The sequence below is a fragment of the Anopheles funestus genome, chromosome 3RL, assembly GCF_943734845.2.
Source record: "Anopheles funestus chromosome 3RL, idAnoFuneDA-416_04, whole genome shotgun sequence".
Classification (NCBI taxonomy): Eukaryota; Metazoa; Arthropoda; class Insecta; order Diptera; family Culicidae; genus Anopheles; species Anopheles funestus.
Genome location: NC_064599.1, coordinates 21740810 through 21764107, shown reverse-complemented (window position 1 = coordinate 21764107; position 23298 = coordinate 21740810). Strand labels below are relative to the sequence as shown.

The 23298-nt window shown below is 43.4% G+C and overlaps 4 protein-coding genes across 12 annotated transcripts in view; 1 reads left to right on the top strand and 3 right to left on the bottom strand.

Annotated features, from left to right (window-relative positions):
- LOC125771991 (cAMP-dependent protein kinase type I regulatory subunit) overlaps window positions 1-1546 on the bottom strand; it is a 53159-nt gene extending 51613 nt beyond the window's left edge. Inside the window, exon 1 of the mRNA XM_049443254.1 lies at window positions 315-1546. Coding sequence (XP_049299211.1) covers window positions 315-479 — 165 coding nt within the window. The 5' untranslated portion in view covers window positions 480-1546. The remainder of the gene's footprint in view (window positions 1-314) is intronic.
- LOC125771983 (putative gustatory receptor 2a) lies at window positions 537-3949 on the bottom strand. Of its 2 annotated transcripts, XM_049443234.1 has the most exons (3): window positions 2748-3949; window positions 2587-2685; window positions 537-2519 (listed from the first exon to the last, which is right to left on the bottom strand). In XM_049443234.1, exons 1-3 carry the CDS (start codon window positions 3828-3830, stop codon window positions 2415-2417), a joined length of 1287 nt encoding a protein of 428 aa, XP_049299191.1. In that variant the 5' UTR covers window positions 3831-3949; the 3' UTR covers window positions 537-2414. The 2 variants fall into 2 exon arrangements, with proteins under 2 accessions (XP_049299191.1, XP_049299190.1); XM_049443233.1 differs by having other exon boundaries at window positions 537-2685.
- Window positions 3950-4072: 123 nt separating this feature from the next.
- On the bottom strand, window positions 4073-10376 carry LOC125771946 (protein phtf). 2 transcript variants are annotated; one of them, XM_049443156.1, is made up of 6 exons: window positions 10153-10376; window positions 10001-10079; window positions 7750-9375; window positions 5445-6361; window positions 5298-5375; window positions 4073-5223 (listed from the first exon to the last, which is right to left on the bottom strand). In XM_049443156.1, exons 3-6 carry the CDS (start codon window positions 9311-9313, stop codon window positions 5074-5076), a joined length of 2709 nt encoding a protein of 902 aa, XP_049299113.1. In that variant the 5' UTR covers window positions 9314-9375; window positions 10001-10079; window positions 10153-10376; the 3' UTR covers window positions 4073-5073. The 2 variants fall into 2 exon arrangements, with proteins under 2 accessions (XP_049299113.1, XP_049299112.1); XM_049443155.1 differs by having other exon boundaries at window positions 7417-9375; window positions 10153-10375.
- An 848-nt stretch (window positions 10377-11224) lies between these two features.
- Window positions 11225-23298, top strand: part of LOC125771930 (uncharacterized) — a 30852-nt gene continuing 18778 nt past the window's right edge. For 3 of the 7 annotated variants that reach the window (XM_049443116.1, XM_049443115.1, XM_049443113.1), the window contains exons 1-7: window positions 11226-11549; window positions 17613-17769; window positions 17862-18028; window positions 19323-19358; window positions 22530-22712; window positions 22805-22948; window positions 23041-23174. In XM_049443116.1, the coding sequence (XP_049299073.1) occupies window positions 11345-11549; window positions 17613-17769; window positions 17862-18028; window positions 19323-19358; window positions 22530-22712; window positions 22805-22948; window positions 23041-23174 (1026 nt within the window). In that variant the 5' untranslated portion in view covers window positions 11226-11344. Of the gene's footprint in view, window positions 11550-17612; window positions 17770-17861; window positions 18029-19322; window positions 19359-22529; window positions 22713-22804; window positions 22949-23040; window positions 23175-23298 lie in introns of all 7 variants that reach the window. The other 4 variants (XM_049443117.1, XM_049443120.1, XM_049443114.1 and 1 more) reach the window with 4 other exon arrangements.

Below are 23298 nucleotides of genomic sequence, written 5' to 3'. Positions count from 1 at the left end.
AATTGGGTAAAGCGTACAAATATCCATCTTCATTAGTTAATCGTATTGCAAACAAATTCAAACATACTGATCAAACGAAAAACAAGTGTCGGTTGTGTAATTTGAGATTTAAATGCAACATTATGTCATACAATGCATTAAGAATTTAGTTCTAAATTATGTGGTAGAAAAAGGTAAACAAATAAACTCAAGAAACAGGCAGACAGTGATCGTCTAAGAACAACCCCTATCTATAGAAATTGTTTACAGATTTTCCAATCTGCATACTAAACGCGTTACTAGTGTGTTATGGAAAACTGCCAAATGCCACTTACCCGTTCCAGCTTCTGGAAGTACTGCCGCAGAAATACGATCGGATTGTCCGGCCGGGACACGCACAGCTGCGCAATGCAATCCTTCAGCAATCGCTGAATCCGGTGCGTCTGGATGTACGATTCACATTCCCGCAGGTGTTGCTCTTCCTCCTGTGCGTTCGACATTGTTTTGTGGGGATGGGGAAGGTTTGTTTTGTTTTTTTTTCTTCAACTCACTCTACACCCCCCTTGATACGTGATCTGATTCCGCCGCGCCGAGGCCGATAAAATTCAATCACGAACTCAAAGCACACACGCTAGCCAATAATCAATCGCACGCGAGACCGCACACCGTGCAAAACCTACGCCTAGCGTCCGAAATGATGATGAGACCAGTCAATTGATCACACGACGTAAGGCCCTAAATGTATCGTCCGGAAGGCGTCCGCTGTAGGCTAACGATTCCCGGCTGAATCGTTTGTTTGTTGGTCCGGTTACAGTTTCCGAAGCACGTTCACCACCAACGCACGAATCGTCTCCACTGTGTGTGCCCGACTTCGCAAACTGATGATTCGTTTGATGGGTGCGCTGCGATGGCTGGGAACTCCCGCTGGCACCGGACAGCTGTTAGCGTTCGTGGGAGTTACGTTAGATGGCGATGAAGACCGCACCTTAGATCACGGGCAGAGAAGTTTAACTTTCAGTGAACCAACAGAGCGAAATCACCGTTTGTCCACCGTTGTTGACGTATCGATAATTACTCGGGGCTGAAAAATGAGGACACTTGATTTGTGAGTGGGGGTGAGACTGCGATGGCAAACTGCGCTCTAGTGGTATCAAACACTCTACTACCGCGAACAGTGTGGTTGGCTTTCCACACCGAAATGAACGTGAAACCTTTCCTCACAGCAACGTTTTCGTACGATAAAACGATTGTTTCTGCACGGGCAAACAACAATTCCTCGGGAGTGGTGTCACAAGTTGCTGATGGTTGTACGGTAGCTTCGCAAACAATTTTCGAAGGCGCAACGTAGCACTTTCCCACGGACAGCTTCTTGTTCGCACGCAAACAACACACGGAAGGGCACGGGATTTCTGGATTCTCCAGATTCGCTCTAACTATGCTTTGTGGGGATTCGGATGTAGCGGGTAGGGAATTTCTAGGCTATGCAGCAAAAGACAGAAAACAATCGCACACGATTCCTGCACACTGCCGTACACACGAGATCGCAGCGAAGGGAGAACGAATGTTGTTTTTTTTTTTCGTATGTGTGCACTTTTTCGCTGTTTGACAGTTGGTTACTGCACTGCTGGTCAATCACGTGGACATGCGGTTCGAAGTTATAATGACGTTTCGTGACGCGGAAGTTTGCGAACAGTTTTTGTTATGTAAATATCATTAAAGAATTTAAAATTATCAAAACTTTGTAACATTCAATTGTTTTATCCACTTCAAACGAAACGTGTTTTATTTTTTCGTTTTGTTTGCTTCATTTATTTGTAAAACATCGCATTGAAGTCAACATTTCGGCGATGTTTATTTTTTAGAGTTGCATTTGTAAGGTTCTCTTTATATTCAACTCCATTAAACTAATTCAATATGTCTGCCATTGGGCCATATACATTTTGAAGTGAAGAGAAACATATTCTTACTAATTTAGTTACTAGATCCGCTATGATAAATTGGCAGAGGTGCTTAAATCCATTCACGTACCATCACCGAAGTCAGCATTGTGCTGGTCTGTCGAAAGTGAAATGAAAAATAAAACGAAAAAAAGCGTGGCCATAATCATCATGTCTGTTCTTGCATTGATTTTCACTTAATGAACACTAGCTTCTATCTCAAAACACAACATTTGTTTAACAAATAGTTTATTTTACCCTGCTCATATCACGCAATTGGATCGCACTCTAAGTATTCAACGGCCATTGCATAACTAAGCGGTTTTTAAAAGCAATCAAGGGCATGAAAATAGAAGAAGTAGCTTTCGGACCAAGTTCTTATTTATTGAAACTTGTACACCATACGAAGAATAAATATTACTTTCAAAAAATTCACATTCAGCCTACAAAATGAAATTCAACATTCCAGAAATGGCGAATTTACTATACCACTGAAATTCAAATCTGAAAACGAGACACAAACATTGACTTTTTCACCTCATCCGCGTACAAGATGTAGAATTGAATGTAGATTACCAAATACGTCGTGATTGCCCCAATCATCTGCGTACGGGAAAAGAGACACCAGGTTAGCAATATTACACAACAAACCGATATCGAAATATCCTACCCCACATAGCATGTTACAATTAATCTGGAAAAATCCCATCGCTGAGAACTTAAACACCTTGTTCGGTGCTTGAAATGGTATCGTCAGCTTAATGACTTCCTAACGAGGGAGTGAAAAAGTGTACATTTTGTCCTCAATCGACTCCAACTCTGTCCACTTACCTCCGAAGATAGATGACGTGAACCACGCAGCTGCAAATCAGCCAACAGATCGTTCGCGTGCTTGGTTTTGTTCGAAATCTTCTCACACAACAGTACGATCGTTAGCAGCACTCCGAGATTGATCGAGATCGTGTTGAGGCACACCATCAGCGACCAGATGGTAAATCCATTCTCACCCGTAAACCAGTAAAGTATGGTATAGCTATAGTACAGTTGTATCGTCGTCACAATGAAGATCGACGTGAATGTCAGCAGAAACAGTAAGCCGAAGTAACGATCCAGCATTTTACAGATGTCGTACAGATCATTGTACCGATACAGAACCTTCGCAAGCTGCAGATGCTTCAGCGCTGCTCCATCCATCCCACAACCATGTACTTCGATCACATGCAGGACCATCTTTTTCGTATCGTTCGCCCTCGCCACGTTAAGTCGGCTCGAGTTCTCATATCCCGACCTTCCCACCGCTGGATATTGTTCTTCCTCTAGCAGTTGATTAAGCATCCGGAACCGTCCATTAATGTACAGCAGCAACAGAATGACCTGCGTGACGGCGATCACGTTTACAAACTGGGGCAGGATCGTGATGATCCAATAATCCACCCGGATAGATCCACGAAATACCGTCACGTAACAATCAAACCCGGTCACCAGCAGCAACACACCTAGCGTTCCCAAAATGATCCCAGTGTTCCACCGTGCCATTCGGCGAAAGTTACTTCCGATGGAATTCTTCTGCAGATCAAGCTCCAGCTTACGCAAAGCGCGAGTAACTTCGGCAAAATTGCGCAATCTAAATGCCGGCGTGAGAAGGATCGCCGTCAGCATGATCGCGTTGGTAATTAGTTGAAAGTAGTTGGAGATGCGCGAGATCCGATCGTTCGCATGATTGCTGGTCGCGATCGACGATACCATCGCCGTCCAGTAAAGTGTTACGAACCCGCCAACCGCACAGCAGAATGGTTTCGATAGCCGTACCCGATTCGTGTTAAGTTCGAACGGTGCCAAACCGACCAACCGATAGAACTTTACGTTCATCTCAATAATCGAGATGATCGAGTTGATGGACACTTTGTTCTTCATACTGCTTGCGGCACTCGCCTATACAGTCGCTACACTACAGCAATGAGTGGTTCGATTTGAACATCCGACATCCTTTTTATATCCGTCACACCGGTGTAATCAAGAACGATTGCTCAACCACCAAACGGTGGGAACTAACGTCACGTGTAACAGTAATGGATCGCACCACTATTGGGAAAGCAATAATATCCTTTTCGGATTGTTTTCGAGTCAATCATCTCCAGTCAAAAGGGAACACGCAATTGTCCTACGTTTAAGATTTTAATTTTCGAGGTTAAAATATAGCAAACGTAGTGCTGGTGGAACATCATCATCACCTAGTTAACGACTGGAAAACAAAACGCAAGTACAACATCGTACGCTACGTCCACTTTGCTGCTTTCCCGATTCCGTACCAGAAACACACTATCACACAACACACATTCTACACACAGTCTAAAACAGTTAGCAAATACACAATCTTAATACGAACACGCTTATCTTAAAACGACATCCTTTCCTAATGCTTTCACTCGTACGCGTTCTGCTACATTCTCTATATAAACGTCATAATTGCACATTGCTACCATTGTCACACATAAAATCCTGTTCCTATTCATGCATTCCTTTTTTGTTTACTGTGCTATAAAAATAAACTATACTTATCTCAGTTCACGCTAACTTCACGGCACCGGCCAATGATCATTGACGGTACAAACTCTCCCTCCTCTCTCTCTTTCTCTCTATACACTACCGATCAACGGATCGTGCGTTTATGCTATTCTTTCAATGGTTTCTATATGTAGTTTGGTTTTTACTAACCCTGTATACTTATCGAGTGCAGTTCGCTGCCATGTGGTTATAGGTGTGCTACTAGTAACTTCCTTACACTACTATTACTATGTTCCATTACATATTAACCTACGGCTACGGAACGTTGGAACGAGAGAAATCTTGAGGCTTGAGAATCTGCAGGCTTGAGGATAGCTTGGTAGGTGCGAGTCCCCATTCATCAGGTAAAGGTAGTATAAGGTGAGTATCTTCCATAACTATGGAGGAGCATTTAATTTTAAACCATGTTTTGCACAACCGGGCGCGTACCGGTTCCAAAACACATACACACAGACATAATGCTTCGGAAAAAAAACAACAACAAAAAACCTAGTACAGTCACTTACAAGCGTGTCCGTTGAAGGGTTTGCCAAACACACGAGGCGGGCAGATGAAATCATTCTTTTAAAATGGAAATCTAATGTTGCTCCATTTACTTAATTTTAATTTTGTGAAGTTTTAGCTTGAAGCCTAACATTTCACTCAACACACCGGAGAGGGCGGACAGTATGACCACCTTCACGGTGGTGTAGAGATACGGATTTGCACTGAGACCGGAGATTTTGAACGGAGATTCCAGCTCCTGTAAAGTAAATAAAAGTATTTATGTGTACTTTTGCTTTGCTGGAACGTTTTCTCCAAGCTTTTCAAATTTACCTTGAGGAGATCAGCTGCTAGTTTTAACACATTGTTCGATATCATCAGCTCGTCTTTCTTATTTGGTTTCTGTTCGATCTGAAAATAAAAAAAAAACGATCAATAGCTTCACCACTTCCGTGTCACAACGATCGCCGTTAAACTAACCTGAACATAGAGATTTATCTGTTCCGTTATCAGCACCGAAACGCTCTTGTACTTTTTGTTAATCTTCGTACCGAGCGTCATGAACCGTAGCAAAAATGTCCCAAACGCACATGACCATGCGAGCGCCTCGAGATTGAACTGGGAGTGCAGATGCACCGAATCCTTTAACCATTCCACACTCAAAAAGGCAAGCAGCAGCAACGTGATAATGAATGCCGCCGACACAATCACATCGACCGAGTTCTGTGGTCCGCGTCGCTTCAGATACGATCGTACGCACAGCCAGGTCTTAATGTTGCGCACCTTGTTCAGCCGGAAGTGCGGTATACCAGACTTTTGGGCCCGCCGGGACGATGTCAGATGGGAAAACAGTTTCGCGTACAGAAAGCGCTGCTTAAACGTACGCTCCGCTACGGCGAGCAGGAAAAACACCAGAAACGTTAGCACGAGCCGTAACAGAAATCCGAGCACCAGCACAAACCGTTCCCAAGAGCTTTCGCCGAAAGCGAACCGCAGCACGGCCAGCAGCGAGAAGGATGCCTTCTCGAAAAGGATGACCGGCATGTCGAAGAAGTTTACCTCGGTCGAGTTGGTGGAATCGACCGTCGCTTCACACAGCCGGCAGAAGGCGGGCACAAGCGATAGGAACACGCTTAGCACGACACCGATGTAAACGTAATCGCACGATTCGGGCATCGCTTCGACGCGCTCGATGATGGCAGACGATATATCCAGCACGGACATTTCGGCCTTCTTCGCTTCCCGTGCCTCCCATATGGTGCAGCTGACACGATCGTTCGCACCGCAGGCCGGATTCAGTATCAGCGTCGGTACATCCTCCAGCTCGTAATCATCGTCCGAGTGTTCGTTTTGCGTATCGGAATGGTCCAGTTCGGAACTGTAGCTGCATTCTTCACCTACAAATATGGTAGAGAACGGTGGCGTTATTCGTTTTGAAAATCGTTGTGCCGTTGTCTGTTATAGAAACTTGTATCCGATCCGAGTGTGTACCCAAGGACTTTAAAGATAGATGATCTTCAATCATTCTTCACGTGCATTTTATTCCATTACACTTTGAAGAGTAACAACATGTTCTCTAAAAAAAATTGTGTTCAAACCATGCGGATAAATATTTGTCGTGTAAAGAAACGGACGAAGAAAATTGGTTGATTTTTAACCGCGTTGATGAAATTATGCCAAAGGTTAGTTCTTGCTCAGTGAACATTAATGCAAGATAAGCCATATAAGCCGTGTTAACTTAAATGTACTATATAACTATGATTGATTGTCCGCTTATTTCTACACATCAATGAACGTTGGGATTCTTCTTCTTCTTCTTGGCTTAACGACCTTACACAGGTCACGCCGGCCATTTCTGGCTTACTAGACTTATTTTACCACGTAGCCGGATAGTCAATCCTTGCTACGGGGGAACGGTCCGGATGGGATTTTAACCCGGTCCGGCCGTGTGGACTGGCGCCGTTTATCACATGCACCACCGGACCGCCCAATTGGGGTTGGGGTCATTAACGTTGGGGTTATTAAGCCCAATTACATCATTCAGGATCTCAGGACGGATCAACTTAACTCTCTCTTCTTGTAGTAACAAACTCTAAAGGTTATGCCAGCCATTTCTGGCTTACTAGACTTAATTTTACATTGTAGCCGGATAGTCAGTCCTTGCTACGGAGGGACACGATCCAGATGGGATACGATACCCGATCCTGTCGTGTAGATCCAGAGCCATTTATAACGCACACCAACGGACTGGCCAGAGTCAAGCTATCCTTGACACTGTATACCTCCCAGTTGGATAGTCATTGTCCTGGTGTGAGATTTACTACCAGTCCTGTCGGGTAAAATAACCATGTTTCCAAATTTCCTACCAAAGATCAACGTTTGCTAGTCAATTGCTACTAAACAACTTCATACAAAGGCTTCATCCTACGTGTGTGTGTGCAGGTGCCATTACCTTCGGTCAGTACGGAGGGCGAATGGTGAAAGTGATGCTGATGCGTATGAAGCGAATGAACTGAATGGACCGTCGGTTGGGCTACGGCAGAATGGCGATGAAGGTAAAGCAAATGGTGCGGTGACGGGGACGAGCCTGCCGACGACCGTACCGGTACCGGCTGATGGCGAAGCGGTGGCGATGAGTGAAGTAGGTGCATGTGTGGCGGCGACGGTGAATGCAAATCGTACTCGTTGTTCTCTTCGTCCGTATCGTCGCTGCCGCTCGTCCCTAGCTTTTCATCCGTTCCGCTTAACTTTGCACCATCGAGCGGTGCGCACCGTTGCTGCTTACTTGTGTCCTTGGTGTGCCGTTGCCGTACCGTTTCCTTGCACTCTTTCCTCTCCTGCTGGTGCGTATCCTTTTGAGCAATGTTTAGTACCTCCTTTTCCATGCATTGCTTTCGCTGTGGATCGAGCAGTCCGTCGAGTTCCGGGATGATGGTGGAAGCATTGTAGCTGGTAGCACTATTTTTTAGCGTATCCGTATCGGAATCGGACTGGTGATCTTTAAACTCTATGCTCGTGCCGGACGCACCATTCGGCGGCCAGTCGTTTGCAAACGGACTTTTCCGGTAACGGTTGTGATCGTGAAGAAACACATTCCCAACACTATCTTCACCGCCGGAACTTTTACCATTTAAGCTTTCGAACCCATCGTCATCGACAACCGGTTCTAGCAGGGAAGTGCCTGGCCGTGTTCCGCGTTCCGGTACGGTTGGGTCCCAGTTTACATTGCGCCGACGCAAACCGGACGGCAGCAGAAGCATCGTATCCGATCGTACATGATCACCAGTGCGGCGCCCGTTCGGTGGTGAATGATCGCTTGAGCTGTTTGTCGATGTAATTGTTACGCCTATTGGTGAAGCGTTCACCGTACCATTTGCCGTCCGGTGAATGTTTGGTGCACGGTCTTCCATACGAAGCCTTTCATCCCGGGGCGTATTATTTACGTCCAGTTCTGCGTTCAGCTCGAGTTGCTGTCTTTCCACAGCATCACTGCTGGTGCTACTGCTCGTACTACATGCACCTTTCTTAGGGGCCATCCGGGCCGGTGAACTGGTAGCCGATTTAGAGCCGCCCACACTAGCGAACGCTTTCTTACGATCACGATCATCCGATGGTACCCGTCCCGATGCCGATTGGGCCGTTTCGGAGTGTGCCCTAACACGACGTTTGCGACGGATGCGTTGCTCACGTTGCTTCTTGCTCAACGTACCAATACCAGCCGGTACCGTCATGGATGGACCGGTTCCGGTACTAGCAGCGCCCGGTGTTGCCGAACCAGCGGAACCATGGGAGAAACACTTTTGCGACAGTTTGCCACAGGAAAACAGTGACGATCCATTGCTGTTCGAGGCTGTCGCAACGATTTGCGAATGAATTACGCTCAACAGCAAGCTCAGTGCGAGTGGGATCAAAAAGTCCGATATTGTGACGATATGATCGACCGGTTCTGTCGTTAGCTTTGGTTCACTCTCGCTGCTACCCGACACCGAACGGGCACAGTAGCTGTAGACGCCGAGATTCAGCATTTGGAGCAGATAGAGCATGAGCAGGAGTAGAAAAACGCCGGGCGATGTTTGCTGTACCCACCAGCGAGCGTAAACCGGCAGCAGCAGAAAGCGCAGTGCGGCCAGATACAGCACCGTCAGGATGGAGAGTTTCGATTTAGCTTTCGGGAAGGTGGAACCGCGCACCAGGTCGACATCGATCAGTTCGGTTTTGAGTTTGGTATTTTTTAACGGCAAATGGCTGATGCCGGCCAGAATCTTCTGCTCGATCGTTTTCTCCCATTGTTGCTTGTCGTAGGTGCCGATCTTCTTCTGATACCATGCGACCAAAGCATCGAGGCGCATGCTCCTCAATCGTTGTGGATCGAATAAGGTGTTACTTTTGCTGTTCGATGCTTACTAAAATACTGGAACGGAATAAAACGTTAGTAAACGATATGCAAAACAGGTCGGGAAAGAATATTAAGGAACGAATGAATGTTACAATCATCATCATTATCATGTTGTCAACACAACTTCCTGTGTTTACTTTTGATTCACACTCTTAGCAACCCGAAATTACCTTAGCAACCGATTAGTGTAAAGTTACGCAAATGATTTTCCCACTTCTCAAACCACAATGCAGTCAAAGTAGAGCAATTTTTTACGCAAGACGAAAAAAGCAACTTTGTTTGTTCAATTGTATCCACGATGCGTAAGGGAAATGTGTATGCTTGTTTTCTTATTTATAGTCCAATCTATGCGCAGCGTAAATTAAGGAAGTGGAGTGGGGGAAGTACTTTCTCGTCACAATCCTATTAATAGTGAAAACATCAGGAAGAACCGGCCGCAGCTGATTAACCGAGGTCAAATGAAATACTTCATCTGCCTTGTACAAGAATAAGTTGTGCTACACTTTGTTGAAAAATGCTCCATTATGCTACAATGAAACCGACTGTTACCAAGCGATTTGCTGCCATAACACCAAATTAACACTGCACAAATCAATTTTTCACATCTTTTGTTCACACACAAAGCGCTATCATAGCTCACCTAAAGGCCAACGTTGCGTGATGGGTTATTTATTCCAAAGTAACCGAAATCTAAACACAAAATGTTCATCGAAGTACACCTGCAGATAGTAAAATGTGTTATGTAGTGGAAAATTTGGTTTACAAAAAAATGGTTCCAGCCAACACACTCACTTCAGCTGGGCCACGAGAAAGTTTTTCCCTTCTGCGACAGAGAGTTGAAGGTCGTATTATTGTTTACATTTATCCACTGACAGCGTTTTGACAGCATGGGCTTACAGCTAAAGTGTCATTTACACAAAGTGCGCGCGCTGTCGCGCTGGCAGCGTATCGATGTGCTGTCAAATTGTTGGAGCGTACGCGATAACACAATTGAAAAATGTTTCATGCGCCTAAAAGTATGCAATTTGGGTATTACATTCGATCGTGATATTGAAATAACATAACTACGGTTTCTTACCGGATATTACCGGATAGGCTGATTTAAAATTGGTAAAAATTATAACTTTGAGTGTATTACCCTATTTCACGACCAAGAGTTCTGTGATACATTTGCCTGATGATATACAATTTTGCCCATTAGCTAAATAATACCAAGAAATTATTTAAATTCGAAGTATGCAAATTATTTCCCAACGCCACGTGTACCTTGAAACGAGGCCTATAAAATTGTGATGTATAGCTCAGTAGGGTAGCGTTCAGAGAGTTTACGGACTTCTGGATAGGTAAATATTCTCAGTTGCCGCAGTTGAAGAATTCCTTCGAGTATTAATTAGAAAGGATCAGGACTTCCATACCGTATCACCAAAATATCTCACAGTCAGACGAAGAAGAATACATTCTTGGAATCAAAAAAACAAATAAGGTTAATCGAAAGTGTTTGTAAAATGACTTAAGAGAAGACTTGCCACTAAGCGCCAACAGCATCGTTTGTCAAACCAATGATCGCCTAAAGGATATGCAAACTACACAAAAACTTCTTTGCCGTGGCACGTACCATCTCATGGGGAAAATCAATTTTGCTCGTACGACGAATGATGCAAACACCAAGATCGCTAGCAAACAGCGAGATCTTCCCAATAGGAAAAGGGAAAAAACTCGCCATACCCGATCCGGGACCGATCGTAGATCCCCGAGATTCTCTCCATCGCATTGCTGCTCTTCGGAGTTCGGATGACAAGAGCACGATCAGAAGGAACTTATTTTTAAACATCCACCATTCCGAAGCAATCGCGCAACGGCCGGTACACGGTGAATCGGCCGCGAAAAGCCGTTCGTACCGAACGTACGCCGCAGTTACGAGCGGACCTCTGAACGGAGCGGAACTTGGAGACTGCAAGTCCGCGAAACATCCCCCCAGCACGAGATGGGCCTGCCGCGAATCAGGAGTCTAGTGGCACCGTTGTGCTTCCTACTGTTGGCCAGCAGCTGGCTAGTGAGCGATGTAGACTGTGCGAAAAAGGCGGGCGGTAGTGCCCCGGCCGCGGCCCCCGAGGCCACGATCGAGGAAGTTTCGGCGAAGCAGCTGGAGCGGTTACTAGAGGATAAGGATTACGTTGCAGTGTACTGGTGTAAGTGTTAACGGGATACGATCGCCGGATCGTTGGATGTGATGTGAAATTCTTGCTGCTGCTGCTATTACTGCTGTTGCTGCTATTGCTACGGTTACCGTTCGGATCCTTGTCTCCAATCTGAACGTACATCCTCTTCACGAGTATCAAATTCATCCGTATGTCCGAACCCCGGACCTCTAGTGTTCACAACCTGGGGCTACCTCGGTCGTGGGAAATGTGTGCAAAAACGAGCTAAAAATAGTTGACCCGGTTCGTCCGTACTTTCGGTCCGTCTCTCACACCCCAACACCACCCCTTGGCCCTTGTTGTGTTTGAGTTCAAATGCGATGTGACCACTTAAGATGAAACTGTGCAGCGATTGTCACCTACACATATGATAGTGCACACTATTCGCGTAGTTTCGAGACAGCTCGAAACTGCTCGAAACCACTCTCATCAACTTCGCTTCCAGCGCTATCCTTTCGAGTGTGTCTTGCCTGTGTGTGTGCTAATACTACAGGCGAGGAAACCGAAGATGTACTAAGCGGATAAGCATATCCTAGCAAGTCAACATACACACACACACCTACATACAGTAAATCTACCCATTTGCGTACGAGCGCTCGTGAGACACAAACACAATCCCACGTACAACCCATTGCGCAACCGGAATTATAAGCAACAGTGGTTTTTTGTCGAGTGGTGAGAGCTAAATTATTTTTAAAAATAATCGTGAAAAGAAAAGCAAATGCAGGCGGAAAAAGACAACAACTCAACATCAATAACCTACCCCGGCCGCATTCGAAGGGGCTAGGGGGGGGGGGGTGAGCACGGAGGAAAGGGTTGAAAGGAAGAATTTGAAGAGAGGGGCCACGATGAAGAGGATGTTTGCATAGTCGGAACCAGGGGAAAAATCCCTCGATCCCCCCGGCCTGGGTGGGGTTTGGGAAAAATAGCGATGTGACATAGTGGTGACACGGTGTCGGTGCGGTAGACGATAGCTGTGCGTGTGCAATAGTGTATGTGTTCGTGTCAGTGTTTACACGATCGTGTGTCCTGCTGTGATACACGGTGGGAGTATTGAGTTTCGAGTGAAAAAAAAATGAATTCTTGAATGTGTTTTTGTGTATTGTGTGTGAAAATCAATCAAGTTGAAAAGGTATCCTTTTACTTATTGGAAGGATGAAAAGGATTTTCACTGTGACACCACAAAAGGGATGACATTGTTCCTGAGGTCATTGAAATTTAAAGCGTGTGATTAAGTGGTCGTGGTGTGAGATGATCGTCTGGTGAATTTTACTTCATATTATTATTTTAAACCTTCCTCAAGGCGACTTACAATTTCCGATAGAACAACAACTCTTAACGAAGTTTCTCTCAATGTCCTAATAGTACATCGGACAACTCCGCTGCTGTGCGATATTGTCCCCTGGCCGTTTCAATGCTCAATTTGCAGAAGAACAAGTGTAGAAAATGAAACCGGTACAGTAACGCTGATAATATCGCTCGATCCCAATGTCCCCGATGTTACCGTTCTGTGCGAGCTCACCCGAGCCGGTTGAGCACGCGGCCTGTCGCGAGGGTTCATGCGATAGGTGTTTTTCTGCTCAGAACAAAGTGTTCAAAAATAAACCTTCCGACCTGACCCGTGCCGTAAGCCGACGCAGGACAAGATATGCGCGTGGTGTGCCGTGTGCGCGACCTCGTCCTCACAATCATTTCGCACCCCAGGTTCCGCTCATCGTTTCGGCTATGGTTGACTTCTTTTTTTTTTCTTTTTCGTTTGCTAAACGAGCTTTCGCTCGGTTTGAGACGAAAACAGGCAGACAGATCCATTAGGCGTACGATTGAGCAATTGGAAGGCTTTCTTCTTGAGATATCAAGAAGCTGATTTCAAATTCGGATGTCTTTTGGCATTCTAAAGCGTATCACTTTGCTTGGTAATTTTAGTTGTTATCATTCTACCAAGAAGAATATTGATAAAATACTCTTATTGTCGGTGATATTGAACCTTCAACTCTAATGCTCTATAAGAGCTCAAAATATAAGTCATCAGAAGTTTAGTATATTTTCAAGTTATTTCCTGAAGTCATAACAGAGAACAGATCTCTCTAGACATCCTCATCACAATCAAAACTACTCTAATGGAGCTCAGCGAAGAAACTCATGAGTGTGCTAGTAGTTTATTTCAAATTTCTTCTTAAAGAAAATTCTTCCAACGTCTCGCTCTGAGGACACGGAAATACAACCAAAGACATACCGCAACATGGCCACGTGTAGCGAACCCTGGGAACGGTAGTTGGACGGTGGTACCGACATGTACAAGAGAATAAATACCTCACAAGCTCTGTACCGTTGCCAGTATGTGGTTTAGACGGAATTCTTCTGCCAGTTACTTCTGCCTCCTTCCTGAGGAGGGCCTTAAAGTCGTCTTGGAAGTATTAATACTTTCCCCCCATGGTGGACATGAATTTTTGCCCGTTTCTTCTCAACTAACCTTTTGTTAGCTGGTTAGGTTGAAATATATAAACATCACACGGAAACCCGTGTGTGAAGGAGGTTATGGTTTCAAGTTCGCTTTTTCTGTGTTTCGGTACTGTACCCTATCCCTGTGGCTGTGGCTAATGTCCATTACTCCCCTGATCTGTGCCACTGCCAACAGGTTGTTGTTTATCGGTTGTATAATTGACAGCTCTGATTGATCGACACCTGAGGTGTGAGGTTTTTGTTGGGCGGTGGAATTAGACAGTAGGGTCTTGCGTTACTGCATTTTAGCTTATTTTAAGCTAACCAGCAAGGTGCTAATCTGTGGAAAGAAATTGCAAAAATCACATCCACAAAATGCCGCATTAGTTGGCGGTGAACATTCGAGAGCGTAGTCGATAAAACCGGAGTATTCCAAAAAACGCCACAACAGCTCATTTATCCCTTGCCGGCAAATATTGGTGTAGTGCGTAAAAATATTGAAACCATAAAACGAAAACTGCGAAAAACGAGCTCAACCCACTCGACTTTCGGTTATGAAAATAATCCACTAACACAAACTTTACTTTATCACATGCATGTTCACTCCATTTTTTTTCTCTTCAGTTTGAAATATCCATTGGATAGTGGAATGGTTCATCTTTTTTACGCTTCTTCTTCTTCTTCACATACATAACACAACGAACCGTTTTAACAAATGGGCCAAACGGTTTCCAAACCACACCCGACCCCGGACACACACACGCACCGGATGTCTGTGTTGCGCTAATGGTGCTAACGGTGGAAAACCTTGAACGCCTGCGTTATGGTCCCGGTGGCCAGGCTTTATGTAAACAGTGTGTTTTGCCCCTTTTTCCCGCAACACACAATCCAGGGCCAGAAATGTGAGTTTGATGTTTCCATTTGGTTATTATGGGCCATAGTAAAATGGCCGGTGGGAAGATACTGTGCGGCATTGATTGCTATTGAGCGAGCGATTGCCATCGCCTTAGCAAGATGTAGGGGGGGAAAATATGGTCATAAACTTTGTTGCACTTTGTCGAATTTTATGATTAAGAAGAACGATCAGTGTCTATTAGTGAGGAAATCGTTAGGTTAGAGGAATTTTAGATTGAATTATTTTTTTCTTTTTGTAATTTAATATAAACTAGATCTCATTTTTTGGAAGTTGATTATTATTTCTAGAAAATATTTCTGATATGAATGAAAAACTTCGTAATTGATTCACCAAAAATTGGAATTTACAAAATTAATTAAACATGTTTACATATCAACAGAAACTATAACGAATTCTCTTTTCGAACGTGAAATGTTGTCATGATCATGAAGAGGTTTTGCAACGATCTCATCGATCATGACAGCATTTATCTCTCCGAACCTAATCTTTCTGTCTCATTTTATTATTCTTTTTCTTGATGCCCACGCGATTAATGCTATAGAATTTAGTCGAATGCCTAATGAATGAACTTGACTTTCCATTCTGTGCAAATAGGCCAGCTTAATGGTTCGATGGAGACGCATGGTACTTCACGTCGGGTACAACCTAATGAACCAACGCCGACATAGCAAACGATATGCACTGCGCTGTGCTAATCGTGCACAACTATCCACACGATCACGAGTTCAATTTCAATCCTGTGAGCAAGTGGGACAAGTAGCAAATCTATTCCTCACGAATTTTCCAATGATGATTGGAGCTATTTCCACGATCGTCTCACTTCCACCAACGTGTTCATTTGCAATGTTTGCACCTACCAGCAAACGATCTGCAAAAATGGATGGTTCATCGCATCGAGACGGTTTCAGTGGCAAATTAAAAATAGTCCCCAGGTCCCCAAGTCAAAGATGAAACGGTAAACGATCGTTTTCCCGCGTTTTGTGTGCTCCCGCACGCGTGGCCATTTCCGCCCTGTTTTGGCACACCATACACAAAAACGGGTGCACTAGGATCATTCATCTCGAAATTGCAACGGTTTGCAACGAATGCAAAGGAAGGTACATTTTGCAGCAAGAACACACGAAAAAAAAACCACGTATAACCGTGCTTAAACACCTTGAGACGTGTTGGAGATGGTGTGAAAAAGTGGGTCAACTTTCACGACATTATCGTACGGTGCCTTTGGAGCTTGAATGCAACGTGATTCACCGTCTTAAATAATGTACGATCGCGTCTGCCTTCGGTAATCCGGTAAGTCATACAAAATTGTTCCATTGGATAGGTTCACCGTTCGAAAGGTATATTCTACCAACCTTGAACTCATTATGCCATAATCATAGAATATTCATTGTCTGCACAGTGACAACTTTAACTTTATTATTTCCTTCAAAAGTCATAACACGTTACCGACGTATTGATTGCGATTGCGGCTCACCGTCTGTTCGTGGCCAGGCGATTTATTTTAAGGGATCGAACACTCGCGTGGCTTGCTTCCATTCGTCTGGTTACTTATAGACATCGGCTAGCTAGACGTATCGATTCAAATCGAACGTGTTAGCTCATCGCTTCATGTTAGGAAAAACACGTGAACCACTTCATGGGAATGTGACCCTGTTTCGGGGGGGAGTGAACCGTATTGTCGATGGGTTGATCGTTTTCAAATGCAAGAATAAACACTGTAAACGAGATGCCTGCATTTCATGCTATTATAGCATTTAAATAGCGTTGTAATGTTTTCTTTTAATCGGTTATTTATTTTATTTCTTTAAAGCAATCCGATCAAGAGAAATTTTGTTTTTTATATTCTCATTTGATTTTTAATATTTTACCGCATAAATATTAACGGAATTCAAAGAATACGTGTAGTACTTCGGGACCTGATTTATGTGGGTTTAAAAATTGTTGATGACGTATCCAATCCCATCCAATAAATGTGTTATAATTTTTGCTCATGTTTTTTTAAGTCGAATAAAAAGACGAACAATGAAGGAAGATAAATATTCTATTGACAAATTCAAACAAAATTGCTACTACAAATCGTAGTACGAGAAAGTTCCAGACAGGCGGACGTTTGCGTTTCTCCGTGGTCCGATATAATAGAGTATTATGTAGCAGTTTATATACTCATTGAACTATTAAAAAAAACAACATCAGTTTTAAGATAAATCATCACAATACATATTAGTTTCCTAGTAGTTTAGCTCCTATAAAACTTGCCATAAAATACTAGGCACTATACTATACTGTATGACACGATTAGATTGATTAAAAGATGTAGATCAATGAAACACACAGGAATATATTATTCAGTCGACTCTTTTTGGGAATTATCAAAAGTGAAGGTCTAAACCATTATTTAATCGTGAGACTTGTGATTTAGGACACAAAATGAAGACTCTGGTTGCTAGCAAATTGTGCAATTAAAAGGACTTTTGTTGATGACTAAAAGAAGCAACTATAAAAATGAACTTATTGAATTGAGAAGTGAATCGTTTGATAAGTGATAAAGTGTTTTGTAATAGCAGTAATAGCAGCAGCAGCAGCAGCAGCAGTAACAGCAACAGCATTAGCAGCAGTTTCAACAAATCGTAATGAACGTTACTTGATCGTATGAAATATTAAAAAAGGAAAATTTCCCCTCTTTTCCCTCCCCACCACAGATGCCCGTAGTTGTACCACCTGTGACACAGTATTAGCAGAGCTAGAGCACATCGACGATGATACCGATTCGTTTGGTGTCGACTTTGTGAAAATCAACGACAAACGACTAGCGAAACAGTATGGCATCACGAAGTTCCCGGCACTCACCTACTTCAGGTAAGGACGTTCTCTACCTAAAATGTGTTAATGTCCTGAAGAGAAAAGCCCTATTTACACCAGCAAAAAAAAATCTCATCTCTTTCCTACAGGGAGAAGGAACCGATCATCTACGAGGGTGACCTCATGGATGAGGCCGGTGTGCTTGACTTTCTTACCTCGCTGGAAGCGATGGATCTGCCCGACCGGATCGAGGAAGTGAATGCTAAAATTCTGTCGAAGATCATCGAAGACTCTGACTACGTTGCGGTACTGTTCTGTAAGTGTTCCGTGCTTTGAGTTGTGCAAATCGCGCTGTATATAAAATTGTAGAAAATGAAGTTTAAAACAAAGGAAAAAAAACAGCACAAAATAGCTCAATTGATCGTGTGACCGTGTGTGCCATCGTACATTACACACTTTAGCACTTTCTTTGCCGTTTTCTTGCATCAGTATTTCGTTGTGTTCGTTGTGTACAAATTTTACAAAGCAGCTAGAGCACACATTTCATCACATTGTACAATGGGATCACAAAACGCACCGTTTCATCTGATAAATTAACCACCGCAACAACCGCGGTATGCGCTGTGCTGTAGAAAATTGTGCGACTAGTCCGAACGAAACTAAAGAGATGTATAAAGCACGGAAATGGCAAAACAGATCCAATTGCAGCACCGTTTGATTTCTAAGCTCTAAGATTTCCTTCTCTTTTCGGTACATTTTCATCGCGAAATTTTTGTACGACCCGTGATTAATGCTGTACCGTTTTGAAAGCACCAAAAACTATAAATATCGCATCATCATGATGTACATTTCCGTACGGGTTTTCAAATTCATGTTTTTGCTCAATCCAAGTATCTTCCCGCCCCGCGAACGTTCGCGTACATTCTTCGTTTCATTTTTGTGTTCTCCTTACTATCTTTTGATTCGCGACTTGCCCCTTAAAAAAACGATTAACGACACGGGCAACCAGTTCTATACCATTTGTCACCTTGTATTAAATTTACCTCTTCGCTCTTCGTACGGTATCGGTTCGCGGAAGTGTTTTAACTAAATTTTTTAATCGTTCCCATCTGTTAAAAATACATTTTCTTATTACGTTTTTCTTCTTTTTTTTCTTTTTACCTTTCCTTTTCTTACCCGATTACACCGTATGCGTATTTTTGCATATATGCGTAATTTGCGTGAGGATTATTTTTGTTCTTCACGCTGCACGTTTAAAATTGCACTACCGGTGCGTGTAACTGTGTGTGTGTGTCCGTGTGTGTTTTATCACTTTTATGCACACCTTTCCATGTACACTGTACCACAAAACATAAAAATATACACTTTTAATCTACATCGATCATAAACCAAAATTTCGACAAACGAAATGTTGGAAAATGGATCGTTTTCTTTTTTATAAAAAAAAAATGCAAAACCACACACAATTTTTTTGAAACATTTGCTAAACCGCACACCACATATGTGGGCGAAAAAAAAATAAACATGATAAAATAAAAAAAATTAAAACCAAACGACAAACCGCAAAACGCCCTCTCCCACGTCGTACGATTGTCCCGCATTGTCCGTAGGCACTGATCACGAAAACTGCCCACCCGGAAACAACAGTAAGTGAAACAACAACAAAAAAAACCGTCTCTCTCCCACTCTCCTTCTCTCTCTCTCTCTAATTGCTATTGTTCAACGAAAACCACCCAACGCCTCGCTACGTTATTTCCTCCCTTTTCCCAGCCATGATATTTTCTTCTTTCCCCATTCTCGTTTGGCGTTTATTTTTCTGTGTTAATTTTACCTTCTTTTTTTGCTGGCGCCTGTTTTGTTGCTACGCTCTACGCCCAGGCAACAGTGTATACTGGGTACAATCCGGCTACTAGGATCAAACTACTAGATTACTCTTGCCTACTACGCCTTTCCCTTACTACACTGTGTTTTACCGTCCTGTTCTGTCCTCTATGTGTCAATGTGTTTGACAGCTCTTACCGTTAAAGTTGTTTGTTTTCTCGTTCTACAATTACAAATATATTTCGTTATTGTTTCATACTATCATCAAAAGCAATGAAGAAACTTTTCCGTGCAAAGAAAACGTTATTTAAATTGTTGTTAATTTTCCTTATAATTGTTGTATAATAATTTCATCAAAATTCATATTTTAATGTGCTTATTATTAATTTTTATTTTTATTTTTTTGTAATTAAAGCATTATAAATCATGTTAAATTTTCATTTTCCCACTAAATCACTACTTCAGCTCATTACTTAAGCTCTAACACCAGGCTTGACATCTTTATGTGATGCGTACGGTGCTTTCCTGTCGTTCTTAATGATCAATACCTTGCTGCTTAGCGTGCTGCAGCAAACGAGAGTTAAACAAATAAATGTGTAAACAAATAAATCATTTCACTGTAACGGCTTCATTTATTCGCTGCATCTGCAATCTGCATACCAACCGAATTCGACTCCATGTTTATATTTACGTTTAAGTAACATGATTATTATAACAAAAAAAAACCCCCGGCGAACAACAAACGATCCGCTCCCCCCGAAAAATCAGCTGCACAAGCTGACGTGAGGAATTCGTGCGGTCACCTTGGTGGAAGATTTTGTTGAAGATTGCCGCCCTACAGGATCGACTTTACGATCGGCTCTTAACATTCAAGGTTAACCCAGTTGTTGTTTTGGACTCTTCTCTAGCGAGAAGTGAGTCACGGCTGCCCGTAAGTGACAGCTCTTAAGAAATGCCGCACGCAGTTTTGGATCGGTCAGTTCGTGCGTGACATCTTTGGGTAACGCTTCTCCAGAGTAGAGATTTGTATTTAATTTTAGTACAACACTCACACAAAATGAAGGTGTTTGTGATTATTATTAGCCAGCCAGGGAACGTCTGTATCAGTGTACCATACATGACCTGGGGTGGAGATGTAAACGCATCGTTCCACTAATGCATTCGGCTAACATGGTGTGAATCGCTGTATCGGTTTTATTACCACTGCATAGAATTGATGGCAGGCAGTTAGGAAATGTGCATGTATCCGTGCTGGGTATATACAATGTTCAAATGCACCCGTTTTGCACCATCAATCCCTCAACATGAAGCTAAACATTGTTAAGAATATGAGCAAAATATGATTCTTTTGATCATGGGTAATATGTTACTCGCACCTCGGTTTAAGCAGTTGTGGGGTATGCCTTTTCATCCACCTTCATAGCAGTAGTACAAATCAGAACGATGACTCACAATAAGTAAAAATTAGTTTCATTAGCTAGCAAAAGCATCACTCAACGCCATTACCCCCGGGGCACGAAGAGGTATAGTTTTGTTTCTGTGCGCCATGTTTTGTCTGTCCCTGTGCACTCATCGCCTATTTTTAATCATCAGTTTCCCTAGTGGTGAACTGCGTTCCGAAAGAACGATTTACGTGTGTATATTGTTAGTTAAAGGTAACTTGTCCATTTAAAGGAAATTGTTCATCAAAAGATCAATTACTTTGAAGTTCGATATGCTTCAAATGATCCTAAAATTACCCTTATCCACTCCTCCACAGAGACCAGATTTGATAGGAGAGTAAGAAAATTGTCGGCACGATCAACCCACCATCCTATTTGGAGCTGTTACGCACACAATATTCGCAACCCATATCAAAGCCATTACGTTCTCGTTTTCCATCAGTTAACAGCTAACGATGATATTAATGAAAACATGCACTTTCCCGTGCGGGGTGGCCACACACCAAAGGGAAAAGGTGTTTTTTTTATTTGCTCCATCTTTTTTCATCCTTCTATCGAATCAAACGTTCCACACATGATAGAGTGAAACAGGCCGAAGGGGGCAAACACACACTGAACTTGAATCGAGTAGAACGTAGGTGGTACCTTGCGTAAACAGACGTCCATCTCTGAACCTATGAACTATGAACAAGCTCCTACGCACTCCATGCGCCAGGGTTTAGAAAATAAAAGAAAGCGCTAAAACACATAAAAACCGCACCGATCTGCAACTGTCCTACCCTACTAGCGCTGGTTAGTAAGGAAACACAGCTTTGCACACCTCGTTTGAAATTACATCACAACACATGGAGCACCGGTATTATTTTTAATCTTCAGTAGTAGTACACACCGACCCATAACTAGTACGGGCGCCATCTAGTGGTGCAACACAACTTCTCGCAACTCCCCGTTCTTTTGCATCCAATGAAGTGGATCTGTTTTCCGCAGTTTCGCTTCATGATCCGCTCACCACCTGTGCGCTGTTCTGCGATCTAGTTCTTTTATTCCATATCCCATTTGTTCATACCGCTGTTTGTTTATTTGTTCGAACGCTATTTGTGTGCTCGGCAAAGTCCTGTTTGCTGCCTGGTAGGTTAATCATTACTGTGTTGTTGCTAGTGTACGACTTGGTGTTAAAAATGATGTGTTTGTGTGTGTGTGTGTTGTCACTCTGCATGCTTTTGTTTCGGTGCGATCAAACACCAAACCCACGCTTGTTAGATCCATTAAAAAAATTATTACTTTTCTTCGGTTTACTTTGAAAAGCGCGAAATCCCTCTAGCCAATTCACTATGCATGCAAAAAAAGTGATACTTCATCCAGAAATCCCTTAGGAAATAGAGCGCATGAACGATCACTTCCCATCACTGTAGCTATCTCCATCCTTTACCATTGTGGCATACCATTTGCCCGTCCTGTCAACCATGCAATTATCAGCATCCTTCCGGACAGCAAAAAAACAAAACGAAAGACATTAGACTAATACGAGTTCTGCTCTAACCTCAACCTTCCCAGACAAGCCGGAATGTAAGAAGTGCATCAAGGCCCTGCAGGAGCTGGAAAACATCGACGACGAGGCGGACCAGCTTGACATCGGATTTGTGAAGATTCACGACGAAGATTTGGCGGAGGAATACAATCTGGGCCCACTGCCAAAGCTGGTCTACTATCGTCACCAGACTCCGATCGTTTACGAGCGTAAGTGTTACCGTTTTGCCGTCGGCAAAGACTAGCAAGTGGGTGTAGATGATCAATGTCATTTCTGTATCAACCGACCGTTTACCGTGTAGACGAACTGCAGCGTGAGGAGGATGTGCTGGAATGGCTGGTTGAAAACAAGGCCACCGGTGACGATGATGATGTCATCGAGGAGGTCAACGCCAAGACGCTCAAAACTCTGATCCAGAACATCGACAATCTGGTCGTGCTGTTCTGTAAGTATTCCTCCCCGAGAGAGAAAAAATCGTAATCTTCCCATCCTTGAGATCACACCCATTAATCATTGATCATGTACTCACCTCGGCAGACGACGATGAAGATGAGGATTCGGAATCGGTACTGCAGGAGTTGGAAAACATTGACGATGACTGCGCCAAGCACGGTATCCAGTTCGTCCGGATCGACGACCCGAAGGTCTCGAAGGAGTACGGCATCGATGAGGTAAGCGGCAATAGACGTTCACGATCAACAACTTCGTCGTCACTATGACGCAAGCCAGCACTGTTACACTGTCCGTGTCTGTCCGGTAATGGCCGGAGTGCTTTATGGTGGTTAAAATTAGAAC

Bases quoted from the DNA above. Each gene is read 5' to 3' on its own strand.
- LOC125771983 (XM_049443233.1), bottom strand. From the start codon at position 3,830: ATGAAGAACAAAGTGTCCATCAACTCGATCATCTCGATTATTGAGATG. The intron at 2,686-2,747 runs GTAAGTGGACAG...CTCCCTCGTTAG, and splicing joins CACGTCATCTATCTTCGGAG to GAAGTCATTAAGCTGACGAT.
- LOC125771946 (XM_049443155.1), bottom strand. From the start codon at position 9,313: ATGCGCCTCGATGCTTTGGTCGCATGGTATCAGAAGAAGATCGGCACC. The intron at 5,376-5,444 runs GTTAGTTTAACG...TTTTATTTTCAG, and splicing joins AGATAAATCTCTATGTTCAG to ATCGAACAGAAACCAAATAA. The intron at 5,224-5,297 runs GTAAATTTGAAA...TTTACTTTACAG, and splicing joins TAGCAGCTGATCTCCTCAAG to GAGCTGGAATCTCCGTTCAA.